Source organism: Xiphias gladius, chromosome 11, assembly GCF_016859285.1.
Source record: "Xiphias gladius isolate SHS-SW01 ecotype Sanya breed wild chromosome 11, ASM1685928v1, whole genome shotgun sequence".
NCBI lineage: Eukaryota > Metazoa > Chordata > Actinopteri > Istiophoriformes > Xiphiidae > Xiphias > Xiphias gladius.
Window position 1 is genome coordinate 13,567,260 of NC_053410.1, and position 25,495 is coordinate 13,592,754.

At 40.5% G+C, this 25,495-nt stretch overlaps 3 protein-coding genes across 7 annotated transcripts in view; 1 reads left to right on the top strand and 2 right to left on the bottom strand.

Moving 5' to 3' along the window:
• Positions 1–4,022: 4,022 nt before the first annotated feature.
• LOC120796163 (cystatin-like) lies at positions 4,023–4,858 on the bottom strand. The gene is made up of 3 exons (XM_040138616.1): positions 4,534–4,858; positions 4,337–4,444; positions 4,023–4,164 (listed from the first exon to the last, which is right to left on the bottom strand). The coding sequence occupies exons 1-3, from the start codon at positions 4,741–4,743 to the stop codon at positions 4,075–4,077; spliced, it is 408 nt and encodes a 135-aa protein (XP_039994550.1). The 5' UTR covers positions 4,744–4,858; the 3' UTR covers positions 4,023–4,074.
• Positions 4,859–9,978: 5,120 nt separating this feature from the next.
• On the bottom strand, positions 9,979–24,479 carry LOC120796621 (exportin-5). 2 transcript variants are annotated; one of them, XM_040139642.1, is made up of 33 exons: positions 24,229–24,479; positions 23,509–23,630; positions 23,356–23,428; positions 23,092–23,229; positions 22,666–22,848; positions 21,766–21,792; positions 21,448–21,633; positions 20,386–20,462; positions 20,256–20,300; positions 20,046–20,136; positions 19,783–19,866; positions 19,524–19,649; positions 19,334–19,424; positions 19,109–19,237; positions 18,785–18,900; positions 18,525–18,680; positions 18,292–18,333; positions 18,111–18,200; positions 17,744–17,943; positions 17,546–17,648; positions 16,558–16,739; positions 16,201–16,301; positions 16,014–16,110; positions 15,762–15,898; positions 15,451–15,548; positions 15,273–15,319; positions 15,002–15,111; positions 14,183–14,242; positions 13,989–14,083; positions 13,792–13,899; positions 12,964–13,101; positions 12,395–12,559; positions 9,979–12,115 (listed from the first exon to the last, which is right to left on the bottom strand). In XM_040139642.1, exons 1-33 carry the CDS (start codon positions 24,328–24,330, stop codon positions 11,969–11,971), a joined length of 3,666 nt encoding a protein of 1,221 aa, XP_039995576.1. In that variant the 5' UTR covers positions 24,331–24,479; the 3' UTR covers positions 9,979–11,968. The 2 variants fall into 2 exon arrangements, with proteins under 2 accessions (XP_039995576.1, XP_039995575.1); XM_040139641.1 differs by having other exon boundaries at positions 23,092–23,238.
• Positions 24,480–25,195: 716 nt separating this feature from the next.
• tp53bp2a (tumor protein p53 binding protein, 2a) overlaps positions 25,196–25,495 on the top strand; it is a 30,674-nt gene continuing 30,374 nt past the window's right edge. For 3 of the 4 annotated variants that reach the window (XM_040139623.1, XM_040139626.1, XM_040139627.1), the window contains exon 1: positions 25,197–25,486. The gene's annotated coding sequence lies outside the window, so the exon portion shown is untranslated. Of the gene's footprint in view, positions 25,487–25,495 lie in introns of all 4 variants that reach the window. The other variant, XM_040139625.1, reaches the window with a different exon arrangement.

Here is a 25,495-nt window from a genome sequence, read left to right on the forward strand (position 1 = left end):
TGTCACACAAACGCACATGCAGTCTCACACAAACACATACACATTAGCAGCAGAGGCTTGCGGATTACTCTGACACATGAAGAGGAGGAAATCTTCGAGCGAAGAAGGAAAAAGCGCAAATCAAAGAAAACTGAAGAAGAATTTGGAATAATGGCAGAAAGGAGCAATAAATAATTTGAAATAGTACCTTCTAAAGCATCAATGTAATGAGAGAAGGGTGGGACACCTGCAGAACCTTGCATGGTCTATCCAGAGCTCTTCAGCGACTGCTCCCTCACAGAGCACAGTGTGTGTATGAGCCAGAGAGAGAGAGTATGTGTGTGTGTCAGTGGCTGAGGGAGGGGATCCTACCCCTCCTCCTTAGGACTGTGCCTCCTTAACAGGATGGAGGGGTAGGTGGGGCCACTGCAATAAAGCAAACACACACACACACACACACACACATTTCTCTATGGTTGTTATGTCCTCGCTTCTCTCGCTATTTCCCGCCTCCACACTTCCATCTTTCTGTCTCTTTCCAAGACTTGCTAGTTCCCTCCTTCCCTCGCAGACTTGCTCTCATTCCTCTTGCCTTGTGCTTCCCTCTGAATTTTAGTCTTTCTGCAAGGCTCTTACACACTCCCTCTACCTTTCATCTCCCACCCCTCCCTATCGCTTGCCCCTATCCCCTCCTCTCCGACTGTATGGTCATATTAACATGCTCTCATTAATCTGGAGAGGAGAGGGACATATGCTGTTTCTGGCTGGTGGTCCACAACCTGCTAAACTCCTGTTGTCTGTGTGTTGTGCGCGCGTCCCGTCGGTCTTTAGTCTCATAATACTACAGTGCTAAGATTAAGCGGGACAGTCAGAGAGCATGGTGTGTTTGAGAGATGAAAAGAGAGGAGAGGGTCAGCGTGAAGAGGAGAGGAGTGGTGCCACGATCAACAGCAGCGAAGCACACTTTTTTTTTTTTAACCTTTTATAGTTCTTCTTGCTGTGGGTCGTTGTGCCACCACCCCTCCTCCCCTCCACTTATCCGGCCACCAAACACAAATCCCATCTGATTCGGGGAGTAGCCATTCCTACATAAATCACTTATTCCACTGGCCACACGTTACATTGAAAGTATTGATTTCCCCCCCCGCGCCGCAGCACTGATTGCAAGGAAACCCTTCACAACGGTTACAAACAGGAAGTGGAAAAACAAGCCATGGGAGTGTTTCGATTAACCACAATGGCGGACTCTGAAGCTTTGGTCACAACACTGAAAGAGGGGGATCTATGCTTTGCTGCACATAAAACACGTGATGGAAACCCCAAGACAGTATATCAAATGCAAAAAGAGCTGGTAAAACACAAAGAACTAATTAGTAAAATGTAACTCCCTGTTCAAAATGATACTTCAACAAGTTAAATTTGCAGCCACATTATCTACAAAACAACCAAGGAAGCATCAGTACTACAAGACGAACTATTACGTACATCTGTATTTCAGTATTTCCAAATCTGATATCAGTGTACAAAGATTAATCTCTTACTTTTGGCTATAGCTATTTAAAAAGCACGTGTTTTTGGAGCTTTAAAGGAGTAAATAGCAAACCTTTCAAAGGTGAGACAAAATAACAGCAAATGAAACTGAGGTTTTAAATGACCCACTGTCCTCAGATTAAAACTGACCATGAGAAGAGCAAATGCTGCTGTTTCCATGACAGCACAGCTGAGGATACTCTGACCTCTGACCTTTTACTCCTGCCTGTGCTCTGAAGCAGTGACCAAACCCAGGGGTCAATCAAAAAGGAGGTCAGCAGGGGTCAAATGGTAATGACCCCTCTCTGGTTACGCAACCACACCGCACCAACCTCCTCCAAGTAGCATCTGAGCATCATTCATCCTAATCAGAACAGTGCTCCTTCCAGGAGTATGACGTGATGCAGCCTCTGTATGATGAGGTAGATTAAGTCTATGTGATCATGCATTAAAGACTGATAGAAAGATTGTGAACAACTAAAATAAGAAAAGATGAAGATAAAGAAGAGATGAAGCATTTAAAATTGTCGATTTCCGTCCATTCTTCCAGTATATTGATGTGTTAATACTTCGATTCAGTTGGTAGCAGCTTTGTATTAACTAATCACTTCTTCAAGTATACCATTACTTCAACTTTGTTATAATATTGTCCCACATTATTTCACAATGATATACTATAACTTGCGATTGACAAAGACGGCGATGAACATGAGGAATACGAGCAGTAAAATGTAATAATGGTTGGGGTTATATATTTTAATTCATGGTATGTCTTACTAGGTACTAGGATAAACAGCAGAAAAGTTATAAAAGAAGAAAAGTGTAATATTTACTTGCAACATTTTTCCTGTGCAGTACATTTGCTAGTATGCTGAGTACCTGTGATGAGTCAGCACAAAATAAAGAAGAGTTTAATGACTGAACAGGACAATAAAAGTCAGATCCATCAGCAATTATGTAGGACTACTGTCAAAACTACTGGATTTTTTCCAATAAAGAATGTAGTTAATACACATCCCGAAAAGAAGAGGGGTTGATCTTTAAGAAAGGATGACACCGTCTTGGGGTAGAGAAACTGGGTTGGAAGAGAAGGGGGAAAGACAGATGAAGGGGTGGAGGGACTGATCAGAGGGGTGCCAGACACAAAGAGTCCAGGCCATGGCCGGTGGCACGCGATGGGCAGATTAACCAGCGTTTCCTCCCCTAACTGAAGCATTAGGACACCTGACTGAGTCCCGCCAATGGCAGCCATCCAAGGATTTGTAGGGGGGAGACAAGCTGGGGCTCGCCTTTCAACACTCAGGCTCTTCAACAACACAAAGAGAGGTGGGGTGGTGTTCGTGGGGGGAAAAAAATAGGGGGTGATGGGCTGGTAGCTTGGAGTCAGGAGGGGGGCTACAAGCCTTACCCCTCACCATCTGCTGCCCAGGCTAAGTGAGGACAGGGGTAGGGCCAGAGTGTGGGGTGGAGTATTCGAGCGCGTTCACAGAAAATACACGTGTATCTGCGTGCACGCACCTGTTAGTGTGTCAGTGGGTGGGTGAGTGGAATGGCAGATGGACAGGGCATACTCCTGGCACTGGACTGTCGATGTTAGTCATCCCACATTAAGGAGTATCCCCCTTCCCCCACATTCCTAACCCCTGCTACCTAATCCAGAGCGCCAGCCAATTCTTTATGTTTTGCTCAGTTTGATTAAGACATCCATGATTAGAGACATTATGGGCTGGGTGAGAGGGTGTGTGAATCGCTTATCCATTCGGCTGTTTACTGTAATCCAAGCCAAAACAGACACAGCCCCTTCTGCCCGCATACCACTTAGCAATATCTCTTATTCTGACATTGAAGACACATTCTATTAGTCACTAATCCAAGTTTTTTTCGCCCCATTCTCTCTCAAAAGAGGCACATCATATGTGCCTGAGATAGGGAACACCCCAGTAATTGTACTAGATATCTCTCTCTCTCACACACACACACACACACAAAATATTTGACAATTTCCCCCCTGTGCTGTGTGTCTTTATTGGCACATCATCAGTGAGCTGTTTATTTCCCTCTGTTAAAAAGGGGGTCAGAGGAGCAGACCGTTCAGTCTTGCTGAGCAGTAATCTGAAAATGCCTGTAATCCTCCATACAGAGCCCTTCTGGAGACTGTGGTTGTAGAGAGGTGTAGGCTCGTCTCCTTTTAGCAGCCATGTGTCTAACCAAGCTTGACACGCAACCAGAGCCTTACAGCTGCCAGGACACACACTGAGAGATGAGGCACAGTAAAGCTGCCATGGTCACTCACTGGAATAATTATGCCATTTTTCGCCCTATACAATGTAGAGTGAGTGCAGGTCACTGAACTTATTCAACTCAGTGTTAGAACAAGTGGCAGATCTGAGAGCCAATGAAATAACTGGTTCATGAACATCCCGTTATAAATTCAGGGTGTGCACCGTGTACCAAGAAGCACTATGTCGGAAATTTGAAAAGAGAACACTCAAAAAAAAAAAAAAAAACACAGCTCAATGACGATTGTTTACTTGGCAACACCACCAGCACGAATACATTAGCATATCAGTCATTATATGGGTGACATTTCTTTCGAGTAAGTACACGCGAGTCTTCCCAGGGGATTTCTGTAACGATGAAGATGCACTGAAGTTCCTGAAATAAATGGAAAAATTATCACATCCTTTTAACAAGTTTCCACATTGACAAAATTCGCAGGGACAGAAAAGTAAGGCGCAAAACTGTACTCGCCTCTCAAAGAAACTTTTGGGTGCTTTTTTTTTTGGTCTAAGTATGTATTATGCATCAGCTGTAATGTTGAACTTGCCTTGGGTTCGGAGTGGAAATCGCATGGCTCGCTGTCAGCCGTGTCGCTTTTCTTGCACACTGTACGTCCCAGCTGCACCTCCAGGATGTAATTTATTCCCGCGACCACCTACAAGCAACAGTAGGACTTATCATAGGCACCGTTTATGGTTTAAAATGTACGATGATTGGCCATATGACTCCGGTATTAAGTCTTACCTGAATTTTGGCCGATGTTATGTTCACAATTTTGTAGGCAAACTGGTCTTCTGCGTTGGCTCTGTTGAATTCAACCACAGCAAACCGCGCTGCCGCCAAAACCTTTGTGCTGTTTGCCTGGACTTCGTGGGGCTGACCGGTCATCACTTGTCCGGTGTTTCCAACGCGACCGGCTGAAGCACAAACGAAAATAAAAAACAAGACGGACATCTTAAGCCCAACAAGTTGCTTCGGAGTAGCTAAGGAGAGTCCCGGTTATCGTCTCCCGAGTGAACGAGTTCACCTTCAAAGCCGGGTTAAAATATGCTGACTAGAAACGCACACCTGTTTCCTATGTGTTGATTAAAATATGAACGTCCAAACTGAAAGTCACCACTCCGACCAGAAACTTCTGCGTTGCGCGGCAACCGCGTTGCTAAGCTGCCGTGAAGCTGGTGCTCCTGGCGGAAAACAAAGCTAATATGTGTTAATTCACTTAAAAATAAGATACGCAAAATCAGAAGCAAGAGACTAACACTTGATATTTATTTGTTTTTTTTAAAGAGAAAGAAAGCACTGTTTCGGTCTACAGTGACCTCTCACAGGCTACAAACAATAATTATTATACATGATAAAACATCATCAAGCACAGGTGTGACCCTAATATGATTATTAACTTTTAAAACAACATTCCTGACACATTCATCATAATTCTGCTGATAATTTACAACACTATTTAGAGACTCAAAGAAATGAAAATAACAAAGTTGCAACAGTGTTGTCAAGTGTTTTTGTTTTACAGCACTGACAAAGTAAATTAAATTTTTTTGGAATATTTTTTTTCCACACTGATCAACACACACAAATATACTTCAATATTAAAATATAACTATAAAAATATAAACAAAATGCAAAGGTGTCCATTCTGTTCACATATCCAAACAATCACGAATGTAGCCAAGTGTTTTTAGATGTCACATAAGCTGAATGGAGGTCACCTGTGTGTAATCAAGATGTGACAAGTGATTTTACTTTAAATAGTACTCTATCTGCACAGTCCAAGTGCTGGTTAGTAAATTACCTGGCAAAAACGACATCACATAATCGAATGAACATTCTAAACCATTATATGACAGGGCTCGTTAAAAGTATCAGTCAGGGGAATGAATGATATAACAAAATTTCCAGGGCACTGAGTATCCCTTGAAATAGGGATATCAAATAGCACTGCTTCAAATCTGCCTTGAGCAGGCCATCCTCAAAACCTTCTGAGTCCATGTGAGAGGGACACTTGTGTGGCAGGCCACCATAAGGCCTACTGCAACTGAAAAGGGGCTACAGGCTGATTATATTAAATGCAATATTTAATATAAACCAAACTCTGCACATAAACAAAAGCATCCAATCCCAACCAAGAAGCCTGATGGTAGCAGCATCATGCTGTGGGGATGCTTCCCTGCAGCAGGCCCTAAGGGCTTGTGAAGGTAGAGGGTCAAATAAATACAGCAAAGTACAGATATCCTGGTGGAAGACCTGCTTCAGGCTGTAAAAAAGCTATTTAGGAAAATATTTACTTTCTTACAAGACAAGTACCCCAAACATAAAGCTGTATGAGAGGAAAGAAATCAATCGACTCGAAAATCTGTGGCGGGACTTGAAAATGACTACTGACTCCCCATGCAACCTAATGGAGCTTGAGCAGTTTTGCAAGGATGCATGGGGAAATCACAAATCCATCCATACACACTCAAGCCCACAACTGCTGCCAAAGAAGCCTCTACACAATATTAAATCAAAGAGAGTCAATAATGCAATCAGTTATTTTGCGTCACATTTGTACTTTGTTTTGAACTATTTCTAGATACTTGACATTAAAGGCTTTTCCTTGATCACTGCAAAAAAAAACAAAAAAAAACTTCCACGGTAATGCGATGTTTTTGAAAACAAATACATGGTGACACAGTGAATACATTTTATAGGCAGTGATTTTTTTCCTTCTTTCTTTCTTTTTCCCCCAATTTATCATCTTTAGTTTTTCCTCCTGAGCAGAGAATTTCTGTCCCTTCCAGCAAAAGAAAGGTTAACAATAAATGTCATTGCCTCACAGATGAATTATTTTTTATTCAAGATAAGCATCAGAGAAAATTGACAGCGAAGATTTACTTGTTTTCTAGTGTTAGTCACTGAATTAAAATACCTATCAATTAGAGAGTGATACAGGTTACATGTTTATGCCAGGTAGTATTTATGAATGTATGTATGATGAAGAAAAATGACCTTTTTTCATCCATCCTTGTTAGGGGTTGAAATTGCAAATATTTTGTCTTATCGAGAGTCACACTGATAAGAAGATCTTGCAGACAGGGAGCAGGGATTGGTGAAGCAGGGGGAGCATGGTGCTGTTGGATGGGACATGGACCCCAGAACATATTGAGGAAAATGGGGATTAGTGGAAAGAAAGCAGTAATTTAGATTTAAATTTGGAGATGCTGTCATAGTCCCCCCTCATTAAAGACATAACATAAAAGACATTCCTCTGTTGTACTTGAAAGCATTGGTGATCCAGACACTGTCTAGTGTGGGTGGGACACAGCCACTAAAGGTGGGTGCAGGGTTTTGGTTTTTTTGGTTTTTCACAGTAGGAAATGATTTCTTCAAGATCAGTGTGGACAGGAGGAATAATTATAGTAGGGCTGCAACTAATGATTATTTTCATCATCGATTAATCCGTTGATTATTTTCTCAGTCGTTTACTAAATACGAGAAAACAGTTAAAGATTCCCATTATAATTTCCCAGAACCCAAGGTGGCATCTTACGATTTCTTGTTTTATCTGACCAACAGTTCAGATATTCAGTTATATTTGTCATATATGACAAAGAAAAGCAGCATACCTACATATCTCACCTCACGTTTGGCATTTTTGCTTGATATATGACTTCAAACAATTAATCACTTATCAAAAGGATTGCAGAATATTTTTCTGTTGAAAGTCATATTATCAACGATCGTTTCAGCTCTAGATTACAGCAGCTAATAACTCTTTATATGAATACATGGGCATATAAATGTTGTAATAAACCTCTTCTACCCTCTTCCAACCTTTATAAACACGTTTAGCAGCTGAGCTGTTTAAGCTTTTAAAACTTGATGTTCTTGTAGAAATCCCAGTTTCCAGAGATACCAAATGCCAATTCATTCTGAAACACAGGGAAACATAAAGTGATGCACAAAAGTTTATGTGGTTAACATCTCCATTTGATGTAAGGGTGCCGGCATTTGGAAATACACAGGCTTTTACAGTTTTACAACATGACTCGCCTTCATTCATTAATCAGAGGAATAATCAGACACATGAATATACTGTACAGCTGTGTGACATTTATGGACAAATTTTTATATGCCTTTGAAGCCAACTGAAATTTAAGGGGAATTTCACGTTTCTTAAATGTGAGAGCACGTGACATAAGGGCAGCGATAGATGAAGAATTCAGAGGAAATCCTGGAGGAAGACCTGTTTCAATCAGTAAAAAAAAAAAGAAAAGAAAAATAAAAACAGCAAAACAGCTATCTAAGAAAAATATTTGTTTTCTAGCAGGACAACTACCCCAAACATAAAGATACTAATCCATTTTAAAATTTGTGGCAGGTCTTGAAAATGGCCATTGGCTCCCCATGCAACCTGACACAGCTTGAGCAGTTTTGCAGAGACACACGGGGAATCAGATCATTTACTTTGGCAAAAGCAGCAATACCACGCTATAAAAATATTCAATTACAAGTAAAAGTCTAGCATTCAAATTTTTTACTTAAGTAAGCAATATGTACTGTAGGTATCAAAAGTAAAAGTACTCGTAAGCAGAATATTGGATCTTTATCACTGACGTTTAAGAAGCATTGTAATGTTGTGGCTTATTTCGGTGAAGCTAGTTTCACTACTTTGCATACTTTCGGGTAGTTTAATCTATAACATTGCACCATATTGTAAAAACTGGTCGTATCTTAATTTGTGGAGTAACTAACTATATAGCTTTGAAATAAACGCAGTGGAGTGAAAAGTAACGCTACAGTGTTTGCCTTTGGAATGTAGTGGAGGAGAAGTATGAATTAAAATCAAATAGAGATACTACAGAATAGAACACAAAAAAAATGTTCTTAAGTAGCGACGGTACTTGGGTAAATGTACTTTCAAGGGCACAAGTACTTTGCTGTACCAAACTACAAATGTACCTCTTTATTTAACGCCTGTTGTTGTCAGCGGGACTCCCTCAGGCAACAGCTGCTCTGCTGCAGTTAATGTTAACATGGCGGTGTGTTTTCTTACTGACATCTAAACTCTCGGGAGGTTTGGGCTGCCCTGTTGTCTAGTCAACCACAGGCATTCATCTGTTGATTCCCAATATTTTCATCATAACGAAATAATGACACGCCACCCGGCAGCCGATAAGCAGCCATGACCACAACCGCGTTCTTCTTCGTCGCGCTTCCTTGCAGCTCATTGCAGTATTTTACGGCAGTTGGCAAACAGCAAACGGCGCTTTACCGCCCCCCACCGACTCGGAGTCTGAAATAATTTTCCTCAAGCTGATGTGGCAAAATGGGTTTTGCGAATATGGTTCCGAAGTAGCGAGTTCACTAATTTAATTTAATCTCATTTTAAATGAATTCATTCCTTCCTGATGTACGCCCCATAATGTACATTCTGATGATTAGTAAACTGAGATTCGGGACACCTATGAATCACAATCATCATCATTTTTCATCACTAATGACAGGTGCTAAGTATAAATACAGAATAGAACAATTTGATCCAGAAATGCAAGTTAACTGAAATGTGTTAACATTCTTTTTTCCGAATATCCTCATTGGTTATAATAAATATCCAATTTATTAAAAATCCTTATCGGAGGTAGTTTAACCTCAATGGATGAAAATGAAGACAGCAAAGGTAAAAGGGAAGCTTGCAACCATCTTTTACCACCACAATAATAATAACAAACAAAATGTCAAAACAATATTATAATAAAACAAGTTAATGTTAGTCTTAAGGGTGGAAATATGTTCATTGCACATTTTCTTTGAAATGCTGTATTTAATTTATGAGCTAGACATATCTGCCAGTGTCTACATACATTTTTATTTAGACATTTCTTAGAGGAAAATTCTCACATCCTTATCCTGGCATTAAACATCGTGTCAGTGTAAAGATTCACTGACATCATAATATACAGTAAGTACCAGAATAAAGTAATATTTACAGGAGCAAAACAAAACATAGTCTTATGCTTTCCTGAAGGTATCATTGATTTAATATAAATTATTTTCCATATTGCAGTTATTTTTTTTTTTTAGGATTTTATTTTACCCAAATTTATTTTTACAAATATATCACCATATTGGTAATTTCGCAAAATGTTTAAACAATGCATTTGCAAAATAAAACAATAACAATTACGACCCAAAAATGTCCACATATAGCAATTAAATGTTTTTGTAAACTTAAACTACTTTTCTCTTTCTTCTAAATAGAGTATCAAAGGATGAATTTTAGACAAATTGAAATTATTTTATTTAAAAACAACAAAATATAAACCACACTACACTTTTAAAAAGCCTATTTTCTTTTTGTACAGAACATTTTAGTGTTGAACAAGCATTTTTAAAAATGGCCACATGTGAACAAACAATCATCACAAAGACAGGGCAATCAATTCACTGGAAAATCAAATTTCATAAATGTTCCTATTCCTTGGTGAGTATGATGTGAAGGTGTTTTCAGCAAACCAGCATCTGAAATGCAGACCCATTTATGTGCATTTAAAGGGGGCTCACTCCAAGCCAAGATAACTCCCATTTATTTTGGTCTTAATATACATCTGAATATAACACATACAGTAGTTTAAAAAAAACTAATCACTCTCTACCATATCAGCTCCATAAGAGCAAAATACATCCAACAAATTATTCTTAAAAAAAATTCCCTTGGACAATGAAGGAATGTAATGCTGGTTCATCTTTCTTTTCATGGCTGGAAATACCAGTACAAACACAAAAAAACAACACGGGAAAAACAGAACATCATCACCAACTCAACATTTGGAAAACAACAGAAACACTTGGATTATGCTACACGTTAGTTTTTTTTTAGTCCAACCTTAAACAATTTTATCAAATGTATATGTTGTTAGGTTTTGCTTCTTAGACACAATTGTCTGTATACATTTTTCTACCTTGAGTGGTTTGGCACAAAATGTAGCTGTATTATTTGTAGTATGATATGTGCGCTGCACTAAATAAGCAATTTGAAACAGTGCTTGGGCCGTTTAAGTTGTGCTGATATGAAGAACTGGCAAAATTCCAAACCATCATTGTCTTATCCAACTACTGTGTAATATCTGCAAAATAGAAAACTTTTGTTCATATTTAAATCTACAATAACCATGAAAACACAAACCAGCTGCTTTTTTTTTTTCCCTCTTACGGTTTGTTTCCATAAAGTATCTTCACCCCATCATAGGGAGCGTCGCACCTGAGGTACCATTAGCACATGCTTCAGAAACAGAAACTGCATTCAAGCTCGTCCAGTCAAAGGAAACTACGGTAAATAGAGAAATGTGTACCAGGGTTTGTCCTTGATATTTCCTCCTTTCTTTTTGACCCGCGGCTTGACAGCAGCAGCATGGTCACACAACATATCTGCCAACACTAACCTCTGAAATTGAGTTTTTTTTTTTTTAAAGTACAAAAGGTCTCCACCTCTCACAAGCCACACAACACACACACATTCCTTCCTAACGGGCCACTCCTGCAGCTACTGGCTATACTGGCTTTGCTTTTCTGGATATCAGTCGATGCCAGTTTCTAGTTTGAATATCAAACTGCAGCTGGACTCTCAGTTTGATTCCCTAGTTCTATAGATCTATGATATTCTTAGTATGCATGACGCAGGGCAATGGGAAAATATTGCCCCTTAAAATAAAAAAAAGGTCCAAAGTAAAATGACAGAATGCAGAATGGACCTATTTGAGGTATGTTTGTGGCTTAGCAGAGCTTCTGCTGTAGAGCAAATATTAATGATTATTCCTAGATCGTCCCTTAACAAAATTTGACAGACAAAGACAATTCTTTAAATCTGAAATATTTCTTACAACTTAATTTAAAGTATGCGCAAGGGAATGATGCAGAAGTTTGCAATGGGATTTAAAAGGGATCTTCTATGTGAATCTCTCCTGTAGATTTGACTAGTGGAAAGATATTTTACTTATTAGAATGAGGAGTGTTGTGGAACGGTGAGGTTGAAAATAAAAGATGAGCCATTGAGCAACAGGAGCGTTGACAGATATGTTAGGGAAGTGCCGCACTGCCCGAGCTGAAGGATGGTGAGGGAAACCCTGGTTTGTACACACAACTTCGTCTTCAGTCAGTATGATGTGCCCATTAGAACCACTACGTGTTCCTACAGGGTACTATTCTCGGGGGAGAACAGAGCTGCCAGGCCCACTGCTTCACTGTTCTGTACATCCTTGTCTGGCTTCGGCTTTTTAAAGAGCGATGGAAGATTCCGGATATGAACCTCTTTCCTGAACTGCTGGCACAGAGCTTTCTGTTGGCAGGGGGCAGAGAGAGATGAGGTTAAACAGAGCTATCCAAGATCTACCAGAAAGAATTTCATTAGACTGTACAGCCCTTTTGAGCTGCTGCACTTTTTTTTTTTTTTGCGCGTTACTGAGCACAGAAGATTTACTAGACTTCATAGCCAGAATCACACTGCTGAGTAATGACTTGCACTATTAAGGCCAGTGTCTCTGGTCACTTCTGATGTCTGTCTGCGGTGTGATATAATAGAGAAGTACTGCTCTCTAGTGGCTAAATGTGGCATTACCCCAACAGTTCCTGCAATGAGCTTCTTGAACTGGTCCTTCCTCTTTTTGTCTCCAACCTTCTGGGCATTGGGGTCCATGAGCCTGTGATCATACTGGTCCAGAGCATCCACACTGATGTTTGGGATCTGAGTCATTACCGCTCTCAGCTCTGTGTAGCGAGGCCGCTAAAACAGATAGACAGACAGAAGTACACACCAGCAAGGAGATTAAAAGAGAGATACATTCTCACAACTCAACTCAAATTTGGGAACATATTATACCCCTAAAAGTAAAAATCTCCACATATATAGAAAATGTGCTTTACTCCAGTACTACTACATGCAATTTGAAGACGTCACCTTGGCATTTTTCTCCATTTTCTGACATTTTATAGACAAAACAATAATCAAGAAAACAATGGGCAGATTAGTTGAGACATGATTGATATACTGATTGACTGACTGTTAGTTGCAGTCCTAGGTGACTAGGAGGAAGAGAGACTAAGATTGTAACTCTTAGAGGGAAAATGGATCAAACAAAGGTAAAACCAAAGAGCAGATATGGCAGAAATTATTGCCATTAGCCTCACCAGGTTTTCGTAGATAAGCATGGCCAGCTGAGAGAGGGTAGAGTTGCAAACTTCGTGCTGCCCATGAACCTGAAGGCCCCTAAGAACACTGGTATAGAACCACGTGACCGCCTCAGGAAGAAGATTACCCCCTACGACCTGGAGAGACACAGAGTGAATGTGGGAGGGAAAATTTTGAAACGTGAAAATCTAAGATACTTTTACAGCCACCTCCTAAGTCACAGGTGGTGAGTATTAATTTAGATATTCAATTAATTAAAAAAAGACTGACGTGGAAAAGGCAAAAACAGTGCACTAAAGAAGGGTGCAAATATATAAGTGGTCGGTCAGAAATGTTTGAGTGGCAAAGGTTTAAATGAAAATACACGAGAAGACCAAGTCTGATCTGATGCGGGGGGGGGGGGGGGTCACAAATATCTGCATTAAGTGCGTTTCTTCATGCACTTCCAAGATATTTTGAGTCATCCAAACATAATAATATTATCCAACTAGATTAACTTTTTGATAATCAACAAACCCCATTAAAAGATATGAAGAAAGAATAATACTACTACTGAGCGATCCCCCTGATGTAGCGTACCCCTCTGTGCCTCAGAGCTCTATTGTTGCCCAAAAACTATTAAAACACATCACTGAGTCGCACTGTTGCAGTGAACAATGGGTGTTCCTTCATTATGATGAAGACAGGCATACGGACTAACGCCCTTTTCGTTTTGGTCTTTCCATGGAAGTTATGGACGGTAACACAAATATACAATACAGAAAGCCTTATTCTTTAAAAGGAAAGGGTGACATGAAAGGACGTGTTTGTTGGATTGAGAGTGCTACCTGCCGCAGAAGGGTCCAACAGACCATGGAAGCAGTGCGGTGACAGTTAGTGGTGTCCTTCCACGAGAGCGAGGTGAAGGAGAGGGTCAATAGGGACATGTAGATGCTCTGTGTGAAGAAAAAGAGAAGTTTATATACAGTATTTCCCGTGTTACTATACTGTCCTTTGAACGTTATGCAATGCGTCTTAGGCTGACCTCGTGTTTCATCAGGCATTTTCCCAGCTCAGTCAGCTCCTCTGTGGGTTGGGCGGTAGACGCCGTTTGCACTGAATCCATCATCACATCTTCCTCTACGCGAGACCATTTCAAAACAAACAATAAGAAGCTTCTCGGAAATAAGAACAAATATAATCCACCTATTGATTCAAATGTTCTCATTTGACTCTTACCATCTATTTCCTCCTTATTTGCTGCTGGTTCAGGCACTTTTCTGGAAATACAGCTCACAGCTAGAGGGGGAAGGAGGAAATATTATGGCCCCATAAAAACTAAACTCGGTAAAAGCTGATCAGGCAGTTGTGTGGTATATCCTGGAAATCCCATGCCTCATATTTTCTTAATAGACACCATCAAAAAATACACTCTGTTCCTCCATGTGCGTGACACAAATCTCACCTTGTGTTGCAAGGAAGGAACACAGTCTTATCTACCGCAATATGGGGAGTCTTAGCTTAATCTAGGAATTATTATGGCTGATATTTGCACTTTCCTCGTGTGTTTTGAAACAATTTTTAGCTTATGTAGCTGGCAGAATCACAACCTTACCACATGACTAAAGTGCCTTGTGACTAAAGTAGTATCAAGGATTAAGCTTAGAGTTTCACTTCACGCCTCACTTTACAGTGAGTTAAGACAGGGACATTATATGGCTATCAACTTTAACATAATTTTAATAAAAATAACTCACATTTGAAATTAATATTTTACCTTTACCAACAAAAGCAAAGTGGCTGGCACATAGTACTAAATGCAATGCTAGTTAAAACACCTGTTTCACTGTCAAATTCCATCTTATTTCAAACTAACCTGTTTATATTTGGGAACATACGAGACAATAATTTTCACTTATAATAAATTATCTTTAAATCAAGTGTGATTTTATCTGGTGTTTTACCACACCTTTATGTGTTCTTTGTAACACAACAACTGTTTACCATACGTGTATGGAAATTGAAAAGGGAGCAATAACTAGCGATGCTGAGACTTACTGAGAAGCTCCAGCACCTCCCTGGTGAGAAGGCGTACCAGCTGCTCCTCCAACATCTCCTGAGTCACCTGGCTCTCCTGACACACCACCACCTCCTCCTCATCCTCACCACTGAAAACACAACAAACTGGTTGTCGGTAATTCCACATATCCAGTTCGTAGCTATGCCACGGTGAGCCATCAAAGAATTAAACATACACAATGTTCAACAAAGGCTTTAGAGTTACTATAGAGACAGATACAAATTACTATTATACTATCCCATAACTTACTTAATAGAGGTCCTCTGGTTGATGACCTGCCACTTGATGTTGAGTCTCTGTAGTATGAAGTAGAAGCAAGGCCATGAGATTTGGCATCAAAAAACAACTGTGACTGAGTGAATAAGGTGTATCTAATGGTGAGATTAATGATGAAGTTTTACAGAATGGGAAGTGTGGAGATCCTGACCTGCTGCATGTGGGCGAACAGAGGGCCCAGCAGGGGGCAGAGTAGACTGTTGTAGTACTCCTGAGGACATGACAGCACCAACTGTCTCAAAAACACCCGTACATTTGTTAAGGAAATTCAGTGTTAAAATAGAGCAAAGGTTCAAATTTGTTTATGTAGAATAGTATCCATCTAAATATCTAAATGAGTTGATAAAAAGATTTGGTACACAAATGATATCACCAAGCTACTGACTAAAGCATGAAAATTATTTAAAAAAAAAAAAAAAAAAAAAAAGGTAAATGAAATGGAGCAAAAACAAATAAGGATATGAATCATAGGGCGTAGTCTGTGGTCAGGCACATGTTCGAGGGAGACGAAAGCAGAGCCAGCTATTTCTTCAGCCAGCCTCTCAATGGTGTAGAATTCCTGCTGCAGGGACAGACCTGCATTTCCCAGGACATGGAAGCTGCAGAGGTTAAGAGAGCAGAAGAAGAGGTAGAATTTAATCTGCAACAGCATGTGCAGTATGAACAATGCTAAAACAAAAGTCCGGGGAAAAACTGCAACAGCACAATTCTCACCAGTTGTAATACAATGTGGTGAAAAATCCCTGCATGCGCTCCAGGTTGGTTCTATACACAGGAGAGTCATAAATATCCAGAAGATGCTGTGAGAGACCTGGAGAAAGCACATATTTAGAGGGTTTAACCAAAGTTTCTTTAAGATGGCTCACTGTGGGGAAGAGCATGTGCAGAAGGCTCCTCTTACCAAGAACTACATTTTTCTCTGCATCCATCACCTCGTGGGCCTTAGAAAAGGTCTCACTCAGACGAGCCATATTCTCTGGCATGAACAGACTGTTGTGAGTCCTGCAGTCAGGAGTAAATAAAAGAGTGTAACAGCAGATTTTTTATTGAGACAATGTTTAATCCACTGATAGCCATTTCACACCAATAACCCACGTACATGTCCCACCCATAAATCAAGGTCAGACCCAGTCTATAACGTGTAATCTAGCCAAAAAAAAAAAATTGTCGACATATATCATGTGTAAATGGCCTCATATGGGGATATTATGGTATTAAAAGGGGTAGTGCAAGCTACGGTTTCAACCCACTGGTGTACCTGATAAGAGCCGACAGGTTGGGCAGCAAGACCAGAAACTGGGCAGTGCAGGGGTTTCTGTAGATGGGAGCTCCAGCAGGGGTGTAACCAACCACAAAGCCACCAGCTTTGGCTTCCTCCAGGTCCGCAGGCCAACGTGCGCGTTTCACCACCCCCAACATAGCATACAAACAGAAACTCAACTAGAGGAAGGTCAAACAGGAGAGATAAACTGTTAAATAATTTATAACCAAATACCTGCAAAACTAATGACATTCCCCTCAGCCTCAGCTGTTTGTTCTTAGTTCCAATTAGCAAATGCTAACATGCCAAACGTAGATGGTAAACATGATAAACATACAACAACATGTCAGCACCATATTAGCATGCTAACGTTAGGATTAAGCTCAAAGCACTGCTTAATCTCGTAGAGCTGATAGCATAGCTGTAGATTAATAAAATACGGACTCCATAAAATATAAACTAAAAAAAAAATTGTTACTGACATATTCTGTCTTTACAGTAATTGTCTCTGACCGTTTATTTGATCTGACTAGTCACATAGACCTGTCAGTTGACAAACAGAAGTAAACTCCGTAAGACATACTGGACCTAATGTGTTCACCTTACGTTTGGAAACTTTACATATCTCTGACATCTTTTAAGTCGAAAATCCTTCTGTATCTTGCAGCGTTAAAACACATTTCAAATTCTGAACACACTGTTGTTAACTTGTGCTTAATTTCATTTTAACTGCAGTGTCTTGTACTTTAGTATTTTTTGCAGCCTTAATTGCAAGCCTTTGCCAAGTTGAGCAGGAAAATAAAAATCTTGCATTATGTGCTAAAGTTCTGGTAAAGTGAGTAAGTCTATACTGATTTCAAATTGTCAACAACTTCTGAAAAAAAAAAAAAAAAAAAAAAAAAAAAGCCAGGGACAGAAAATTCGCAGTCAGGACAAAATACTACAGCCTTTATAGCTCATATACGAACTCAGTTTATACACTTACCCGGCCCCTATTAAGGCCTGTTGTGTCTGTATCTGTACTTTGCTCATTGACCACCTGATCAGCTCCAACAAAGGACAGGAACACAGCAGGGTCCCACAGCACACTGAAACACAAAGAAGACATAACAGTCAATTATCTGTTACAGCATTAAAATACATCATGTACAATTTGAGGGAAATAGAAAGAATTCAAACGCACTGCCTGATCTCATCTGAGGTCCATTCTGCAACCACTGACGCCATTAGTTCGTCTAGAAAAGCCTTCTGCTTTGCGAAGTCTTTGAACTGGTTACTGATTAGCACCAGAGCTTCCATCAGTGAACATTTCTCCATGTGAGTCAGTGTGGCGTCGCTCGAGAACAGCTTTTTCACGTGATTGTAAAACATGTCAAAACAAGGCTGGAGAGGAAAAAAAAAAATATACAGCAGTCACAAATATTTACTCATGCCTGTTCATCAGAACCGATTGCTTCAGGTACATATTTTGTGCATAGATTCCATCAACTGAAAGCAAACATAATCGATGTCAAGCTATTTCACTTTAACTGGGATACAAGGACATTTACCAAGATGAACTGTGGGTAATCCCGGCAAATTTTGATGATAGAAGAACAGGCGTGCCTCCTCACATTCTTTACGGCTTTGGTCCGAGGTGCCTGAAGACGTCAGTTGGAAAATACATTTTTCGGTCTTGGAAATGAGGAATGAAGAAAAGTTCCAATATTTGGCTCTGTGAGGGCAACTCACCTTATTGTCATGACCAACCTCAAATGTGATGGCTTTAAACAGCTGTAGAGACAAAAGAAGAGACAAGTGAAACCAAACTTTAATATATTCCAAATCACCATATCTAACAATCATGAAACTACTTAATATTCATATTGCTCATTTCCATATGCCTGCAGGTATATATACACAATAAAGCATGTATAGTAGACACACATATATAATATGCAGTAACCAATGATGACTCAGCGGACCTTGCATAGGACCTGCGTCAGGAAGTGTGGTCTGTGTATGACAAACGGGAAGAGGGCAGAGACGTTGGTGAGCACACAGGACAAGATGAGCGGGTCTTTGGTGTCGTAGTTCAGCACGGCCCGCAGCAGCTCCATACTCTCATCTATCGGCAACTTCTACACGGTAATTGGCAGAAAGAGGGGGAAAGCCCTCACATAAGTATAATCATCATTATTACCTTACACAGTTTTACTCCATTACTGAAATTTGCTCCTGTTACCTCCTCTTCCAGACTTTTAAAGATTTGTGCGACCATGCACTCCATGAAGACAGTCATTGCATCCCACTGGACCACAGATGGAGACAGGAGGGAGCACAGGCCCTCTGCAGTCTTAGCTAGTGAAGTGCATGGAGAGAAGAGAAGTTCATTTGCTGCATATCAAATTACACTTTTTTTTTCCCCACTTAGGAATGCAAAGTTCTGAAATTGAGTCATCTGATTACAAAAAAAAGAAGATAAATTCAAATAAATTAACCCCAGAAAAAACCGCAACACATAGGTACAGAGCTATCATCCCCCTCTCTGAGGAGGGCAAACACTTACATGTGGTATCCCCAATGTCAATAGGGCTGGCAATCTGATACTGTAACCATTCTGCTGCTATCTGAAAGGCCTCCAGAGGAACAATGCGACACGCACTCCTCACCACCTCTCCCTGCTGCGCTCGAAAGGCTGTGAAGCATGAAAACACACCGTGAAGAACTTGAAGGCCCAAAATACCAAAGGTACTGATCATAAGTGCAGTAAAGCTGAGTCCATAATACTTACAATTAAAGAACGAGTTGAAGTCCTCGTCGCTGTCAAAGTCCACACGGGAGTACTGACAACTTGGGTTGTCGTCTCTAGATGGAAACCCCGTCTGGAGAGAGAAAGACAGAAGAAAGGCAAAACCTTTAGTAACACCCTGTGTGGCTCTCCATGTACACTGGCAACAGAAGCACTAATATCCCTGTCTCACCTTGACTAGGTTGGTCATAGATGCTCTGAGGTATTTGATAGCCATTTCCACAACAACCGCATCCTTTGACAGAGTCTCATGTCTGAACAAAGCTCCCCAAGTAGCCAGAGTGGACGACTTCAAAAACTGCAGAGAAGAAGGGGGGAAAAAAACAAAAATCCCAAGAGGAGAGATCAAACACAGCTGAGGGATTCATATTCTATTCAATCAAATGAAGTCTTTAACTCCGGGATTCAGGAGAAAAATTTTGTCATTTCACCTGACTGGAATGTGTAGTGAAGGCTAAAAAGGCTTCCATGTACTTGCTGAGATTTGCAGGTACTTCAACCTCTACATCTGAACCCTGTGGAGAGAACATGATATTTCCCGATGATCAAATATAAACAGAAAGTCTAAACTACGAAAAACATTCGTCTGTGATTTTACATAACGTGTGTGTGTGTGGGGACAAAGACCAGATAAAAAGATAAAAGGCCATGTGAACACAGGAATTAATGTGTGGTCACATTAGGATAAACTCACCACTAATGAGCAAAGCTGGCCTCCCAGAGCACACAGGACCTGACACAGCCTCTTTAGGAAGATGTAACGCCGCTCCACCACCCCCACTGCTCTACAGGCATATATACACAGGACTATAAGTCACAGCCAGATGTACTGAAAACACCGTGTAGCAACTGTTTTACATCTGCCTTTGTGCTCCACAGTAGGCAGACGCTTCTCATTACTTACTGCAATTCAGAGGATTTCTTACATATTGCCAGTCCATCTGCTGACCTGTAACCACACAGACACAAACCATTCATTAACAGTGAAAATGGTAGACTAAAGAGGAATGATGGGGCAAAGCAGCTGTACTCACTGGGCTGCAGAAAGGATGTAGTGGATGGCCACATCATCAAACAGCAGCATGAATGGCTTCCTATCCTCCAGCTTGCCCTGTGGCAGAATGACACATTTGGTTACACAGCTCATTATGATCACATCAACGACAAATATCCTACTGCTTCCAAATATCTATAAAACGTACTGTAGCGCGGCTCATCATTTCTATGGTTCTATAATTAAAAATGGGCAGTTTCAGAATCTAACTAGAAAGCACTCACAAAGCACATACTTTCAAGGCTGCACAATTCTATAAATATTAATAAATGTTTAATCTGCGCTTGGATCGGTATTATATACGCACAACGATAGACAGTCATGCTTACTGGCTGATGGTGGATCTGATTTTTGAAGAATACCTACATTCTGTCTGAGAAATTAGGGGTTTTATAGGGCTGATCGGCAAAATTTCAAAGGAATTGGCCTCGTGACTTATAGCCATTTAAATTTATGATGTAGCTATGCGCCATTTAAATGATTCTCCATCAGATTTTGCAGGATCTCTCAGAGTCCATTTGTGCACATGCCATATAAATGCGGTTACAACTACACAATTCATTCAAGAGGCAAGGCAATTTATGTCAAATGAGCCATGGCTACAAGAACGCAAATCTGAAAACCATACAATAAATTCAGAGTTTTTTGACCATATCAATGTACTCTGTGTATCAGCTTCGCTGATGACTTGATTGTCATGAAAACCAAAATTGCAAAATTGGTAAGTTTGTTTAGGAATTCAGAGAAAAAGAGTGTCTCCTCCACACCTCTCAGTTCAGGAGTTATGAGCTAAAACAAGTGTGTTTTAAATGGCGACATGGTAGGGCTGTTGCTCTGGATCTGCACCATTTCTTTCAACTTTCCAGCAAATTCCATTAAAATCTGATGTTTCTGAATCCGATGTTTTTGAGACAGCATACAGTAGTAAACATTTGACAAACAAAGACAAAAAAATGGGACTGAAATAAATCTCTTTACAGCTATCGGGCAAGTATTATGACTTAACCATGGACTTTCAACACGTGTTTTCGCTGTGACTCACCTTCCGGCTGATGGCGATGAGCAGACACTCTGCTGCCTCCAGTTGCAGCTCCGGCTCACTCAGCAGCAGACACAATATCTCCAGTAGATGGCAGTTCCCGGAGGTGATGTGCACCAGAGACACCCAGTCTATGTAGCCTGCAAGAGTATTCAGCGTAGCCACAGCGACTCGACAGTGAGCTCTGGCCTGTGCGTGGAAGAATGAGGGACAAAAAGGGGAAAAGAAGGGATGAGAAAAGAGAGTGACACTGAAGTAATCAAAGTAATCAATTTCATATGAAGCTCATTTTAGAGCAAAGATACAGTAATGTTTTCTCACCTGTAGTTCATGTTCAGGTAACCCTTTCTGGTTTAAAAAAAACAAAAAAAAAAAAAAAAAAACACACAAATCAGAGAAACATTATAGTGACTTCACTGTTAAGGTTTTACTTTTAACAATATGACTAAGTGTGATCATGTTTCAATAGATATTCTGTAAGTGCTATGCAAAGGCAACTGGACTTGCTTAAAGTTCTTGAAGACGTTTTGCCTCTCAACCCGAAAGGCTTCTTCAGTTCTAACTGACTAGTGGGGAGTTCAAGGTAAATATCCTCTGGTGAGATCAGCAATAAAAGTGAGTCTTTAGGATCACATGAGTCCTGGTGCGGATGGTTTGAAAGAGGAGTGTAAGAAGACATTTTTGTCAATCTGGAACAACCGTCACTAAACAGAGGAGGTGGTCTGAGACACCACCTGTCAGCCACCTACAATGCAGTTCTAAATTCACTCCCAAGACGGCTGAACACCCATCCACACCAGGACTCATGTGTCCGATCACTTGATGGCAGGGTGGGTCAACGATTAACTTGTCACCTTTATGGCCCTCAAGGTGTTAGCACCCATCCACACCTTGACCCATGTGATCCTGATGACTCACGTGATGACCGGGAGGCTTAACGAATCATGTGACCTCGACGACTCACTTTTGTTGCTGATCTCACCAGAGGATATTTACCTGGAACTCCCCACTAGTCAGTTAGAGCTGAAGAAGCCTTTTGGATGTGAGGCGAAACGTCTTCAAGCAAGTCCGGGGTGCCTTTGCATAGCACTTACAGAATACCATGACCTGGATGACTGAGAATCTTCACAGACGTTTCAATAGATAAAAACCATGATAATGCTGAGAAAATAATCTTAATGGTAGTTATTACTACAAAATAAAAGTTGAGACCCCACTGACCAGTTTACGGTAGTCCTCCACATTAAGTTGCAAAATTGCCATCATGAAACTGAAGATGCTTTCCATGTTCTGGGTAAGTGTCTGCTGGATGTCTCTGCGTCGCTGCGTTGGCAAAGTCTGGAAGGTGATGACATCCTCTGCCAGCCTCAACAGGATCAACATCACCAGCTCTGTCTGTGCTTCCTGTGAAAAGCACAAGTACATTTAAGGTTTACTTCAGTTTTAAAAAGTCTGTAACAACAGGAGTAAAGGGCTGCACCTTTTGTTGAAGGTTTGAAAGGCCAAGGAAATTATCAGATAAAATAATCAAGTAGTAATACTTGCTGAAAGAAGTCTATACCTACTACCAGAGGCCAACTTGACATGATGAAGCCTTGTACTTATTTGCACTCAAATTGCATGCAAACTAAACTATATGTTACTCACCCCTTGGCTGGTGAGAGCCTCCATCTCTTTCAGCATATCTGGCCAATGTTGAGGCCATTCTCTCTTTATCATTTCCACTGTGATTCGTGCCAGCACGTCTTTGATATGGCTCTCCTCCTCCAGGATAGAATGAGTACCCTGATAAGACTCAAAACAAATATCAGATAAGTGTCTACAACCGTAACAGTAATCCAAACTTTAAGTTTCATGTTAACCATAAAACGGATGGTTTTGCTGTTAACAGCCTATTACCGTCACACTTACATTTGATAACAGCTGCATGGCACACTCCTTCAAATGGACTTTCTCTTGTTGTTGCATGTTGTTCCATCGGAACCTGCAAGAAAAGCAAGCTTTCTTTCAAATATGCAGCTTTTAACATTTAACTATTTGTTATACTTGATTTATTACACTCACTTGATGACATGCTCCAGGATTTGTAAACCAAAGTGTCTCACGACAGCTGGTTGGGCTTTGTCGGCTAATTGTAAGCCACATGGGACACAGAAGAAGTTTGTCTCTTTAAACTCTTCACAAAACTGTAGTGAAAAATAAAGCTTGTTATATTATAGACAACTATATGGTTTTGAGGTTTTAAAATCATACTTAAATGAACCTAATATTGCCTTATACATGTAATGTGTCAGTGCATAGAGGCTACAACAACAGCTGCCTCAGCAACATTACGATAAATACTTAAATAGCATAAAGCTAACCTACCAACTAGCAGTTCAAGCAAGTTGCAACGTTGCCATTAGTTACATAATGTTAGTTAGCCTTGTTTGATGGAGCTTGGTTTTTCATAGCGGTGCGCAGGACAATCAGTATTAAATCCAATGTCACCATTTCTATGAATGAATGAATGAAGGTGAGTCGACAGTGAGGTGGTGGTGTGGTGATAATCATGGCATACCGGCTAGCCCGCAAAGCATCTGGCCATCATCACTGTGAATTTAGCTAACGTTAACGGACGTAAACAGACTGTATGAGCGATGCTGTTACTGCCGACCCCGCTGATAAGAAAAACGACTTTCTATTCAGCCTCGCAGGCACTTGGTGCTACTTTCACAACAGCTCCGAATAAATGACAAGCTCGACTCTAGCTAGGAGCTAGCTAGCAACACATAACGATGCTACCTTTAGGGCCTCCAGTCGGTAAATTTGGCTTGTTTCTGCATCCATCATCACATTCACAGCCTTGATGAGCTGATCACATATGGTAGCCACCTGGTCAGCCATGACTTCAGGTAGCGTCGGCACACTATTAAGACGAAAGCGAGGCGCTCCTTTATGCAAAAACACAAGCACAGCAGCGAGCTGCGTACGCTCAGGGAGGTACCAAGGTGCACAAAATGTGCTGTCTGCGTGAGGGATCCTGTCGCTCGCCGTTGAATGAGGATTCTGGGAAGTGTAGTCGAATGAGGATTCTGGGAAGCGCCATTTTTTTTAAATTAAAGATCGGCTATGTACAGACAGAGAAATCGCTCTTGATTTTTTTTTTTAAATTCTGATTTAAGTCTACAAACCTATGTAAAGTGTTTGCCTTCGTCCATTCGAATAGATACATGCTTTTTATTACTAAATGCTTCAACTATTTTGATGACCATTTTAGTCATTTTTCAAAATGATCATTGCTGCACTCCTGTACAAAATAGTTAAAAAATTAGCTCCATCTTGAGCAGCTACAACAGTAATACGTATACGCATTAATGCAGACGTAATGATAATCTATGATTATGATATAATGTATAATACTATTATAGTCACCGGGGGCCATTGAGTACTTTTACTTTTGATACTTTAAACTCATTTTCTTTATTATACTTTTTTGAATGTAGGACTTTTACATGTATAACGTATTTTTACAGTGTGATATTAGTGCTTTTGCTTAAGTAAAGTACCTGACTGCTTCCTTCACCATTGGTCAAAAATTGGTCAAGTCATAAAATAATCTGTAATGTGATGCCCGTCAAACTGTAATGCGATAAAACCGCTCGCCGTAACCCCACCCACTTCAACTTCAGCTTTCAACTTGCCAAAAAACGGGCAGAGTGAGACCTCTTACTTTTGTCCTGACTTAACTCAGGTTCATTCCTACCTTTAATGTAAGTTTAATTTTTTTTTGCTAAGAATATTGTTGTCGAAGTGTATATAATGGCGTTCTGGAGTAAATCCTCATAGTGTTAAAAGCTTTTATACCCTACAAGCGTGAGAAAGGCGTATTGTTTGCACCGGACAAGTCTGGCCGACGGGGGGTGTTGTCTGAACGGGGCGGAGCCAGAATTCCAAAGTGGAATGAGTTTCCTCTCCATACGTCACTCTGGGATAGGCTGCGAGCTACCGAGCAACGCTGTCAGTCAACGGGGCTTCGGGCTGATTGCCATCGCTTCCTCGGGTAAGTAAA

Coding starts and splice junctions, on each gene's coding strand:
- LOC120796163 (XM_040138616.1), bottom strand. CDS start 4,743: ATGTCCGTCTTGTTTTTTATTTTCGTTTGTGCTTCAGCCGGTCGCGTT. Junction 4,445..4,533: donor TAACATCGGCCAAAATTCAG/GTAAGACTTAAT, acceptor TGTTGCTTGTAG/GTGGTCGCGGGAATAAATTA. Junction 4,165..4,336: donor ATTTCCACTCCGAACCCAAG/GCAAGTTCAACA, acceptor CATTTATTTCAG/GAACTTCAGTGCATCTTCAT.
- LOC120796621 (XM_040139641.1), bottom strand. CDS start 24,330: ATGGCTGACCAGGTGGCTACCATATGTGATCAGCTCATCAAGGCTGTG. Junction 23,429..23,508: donor ATCCTGGAGCATGTCATCAA/GTGAGTGTAATA, acceptor CTTTTCTTGCAG/GTTCCGATGGAACAACATGC. Junction 20,301..20,385: donor TACATCCTTTCTGCAGCCCA/GTGAGTACAGCT, acceptor GTGTGGTTACAG/GTCAGCAGATGGACTGGCAA.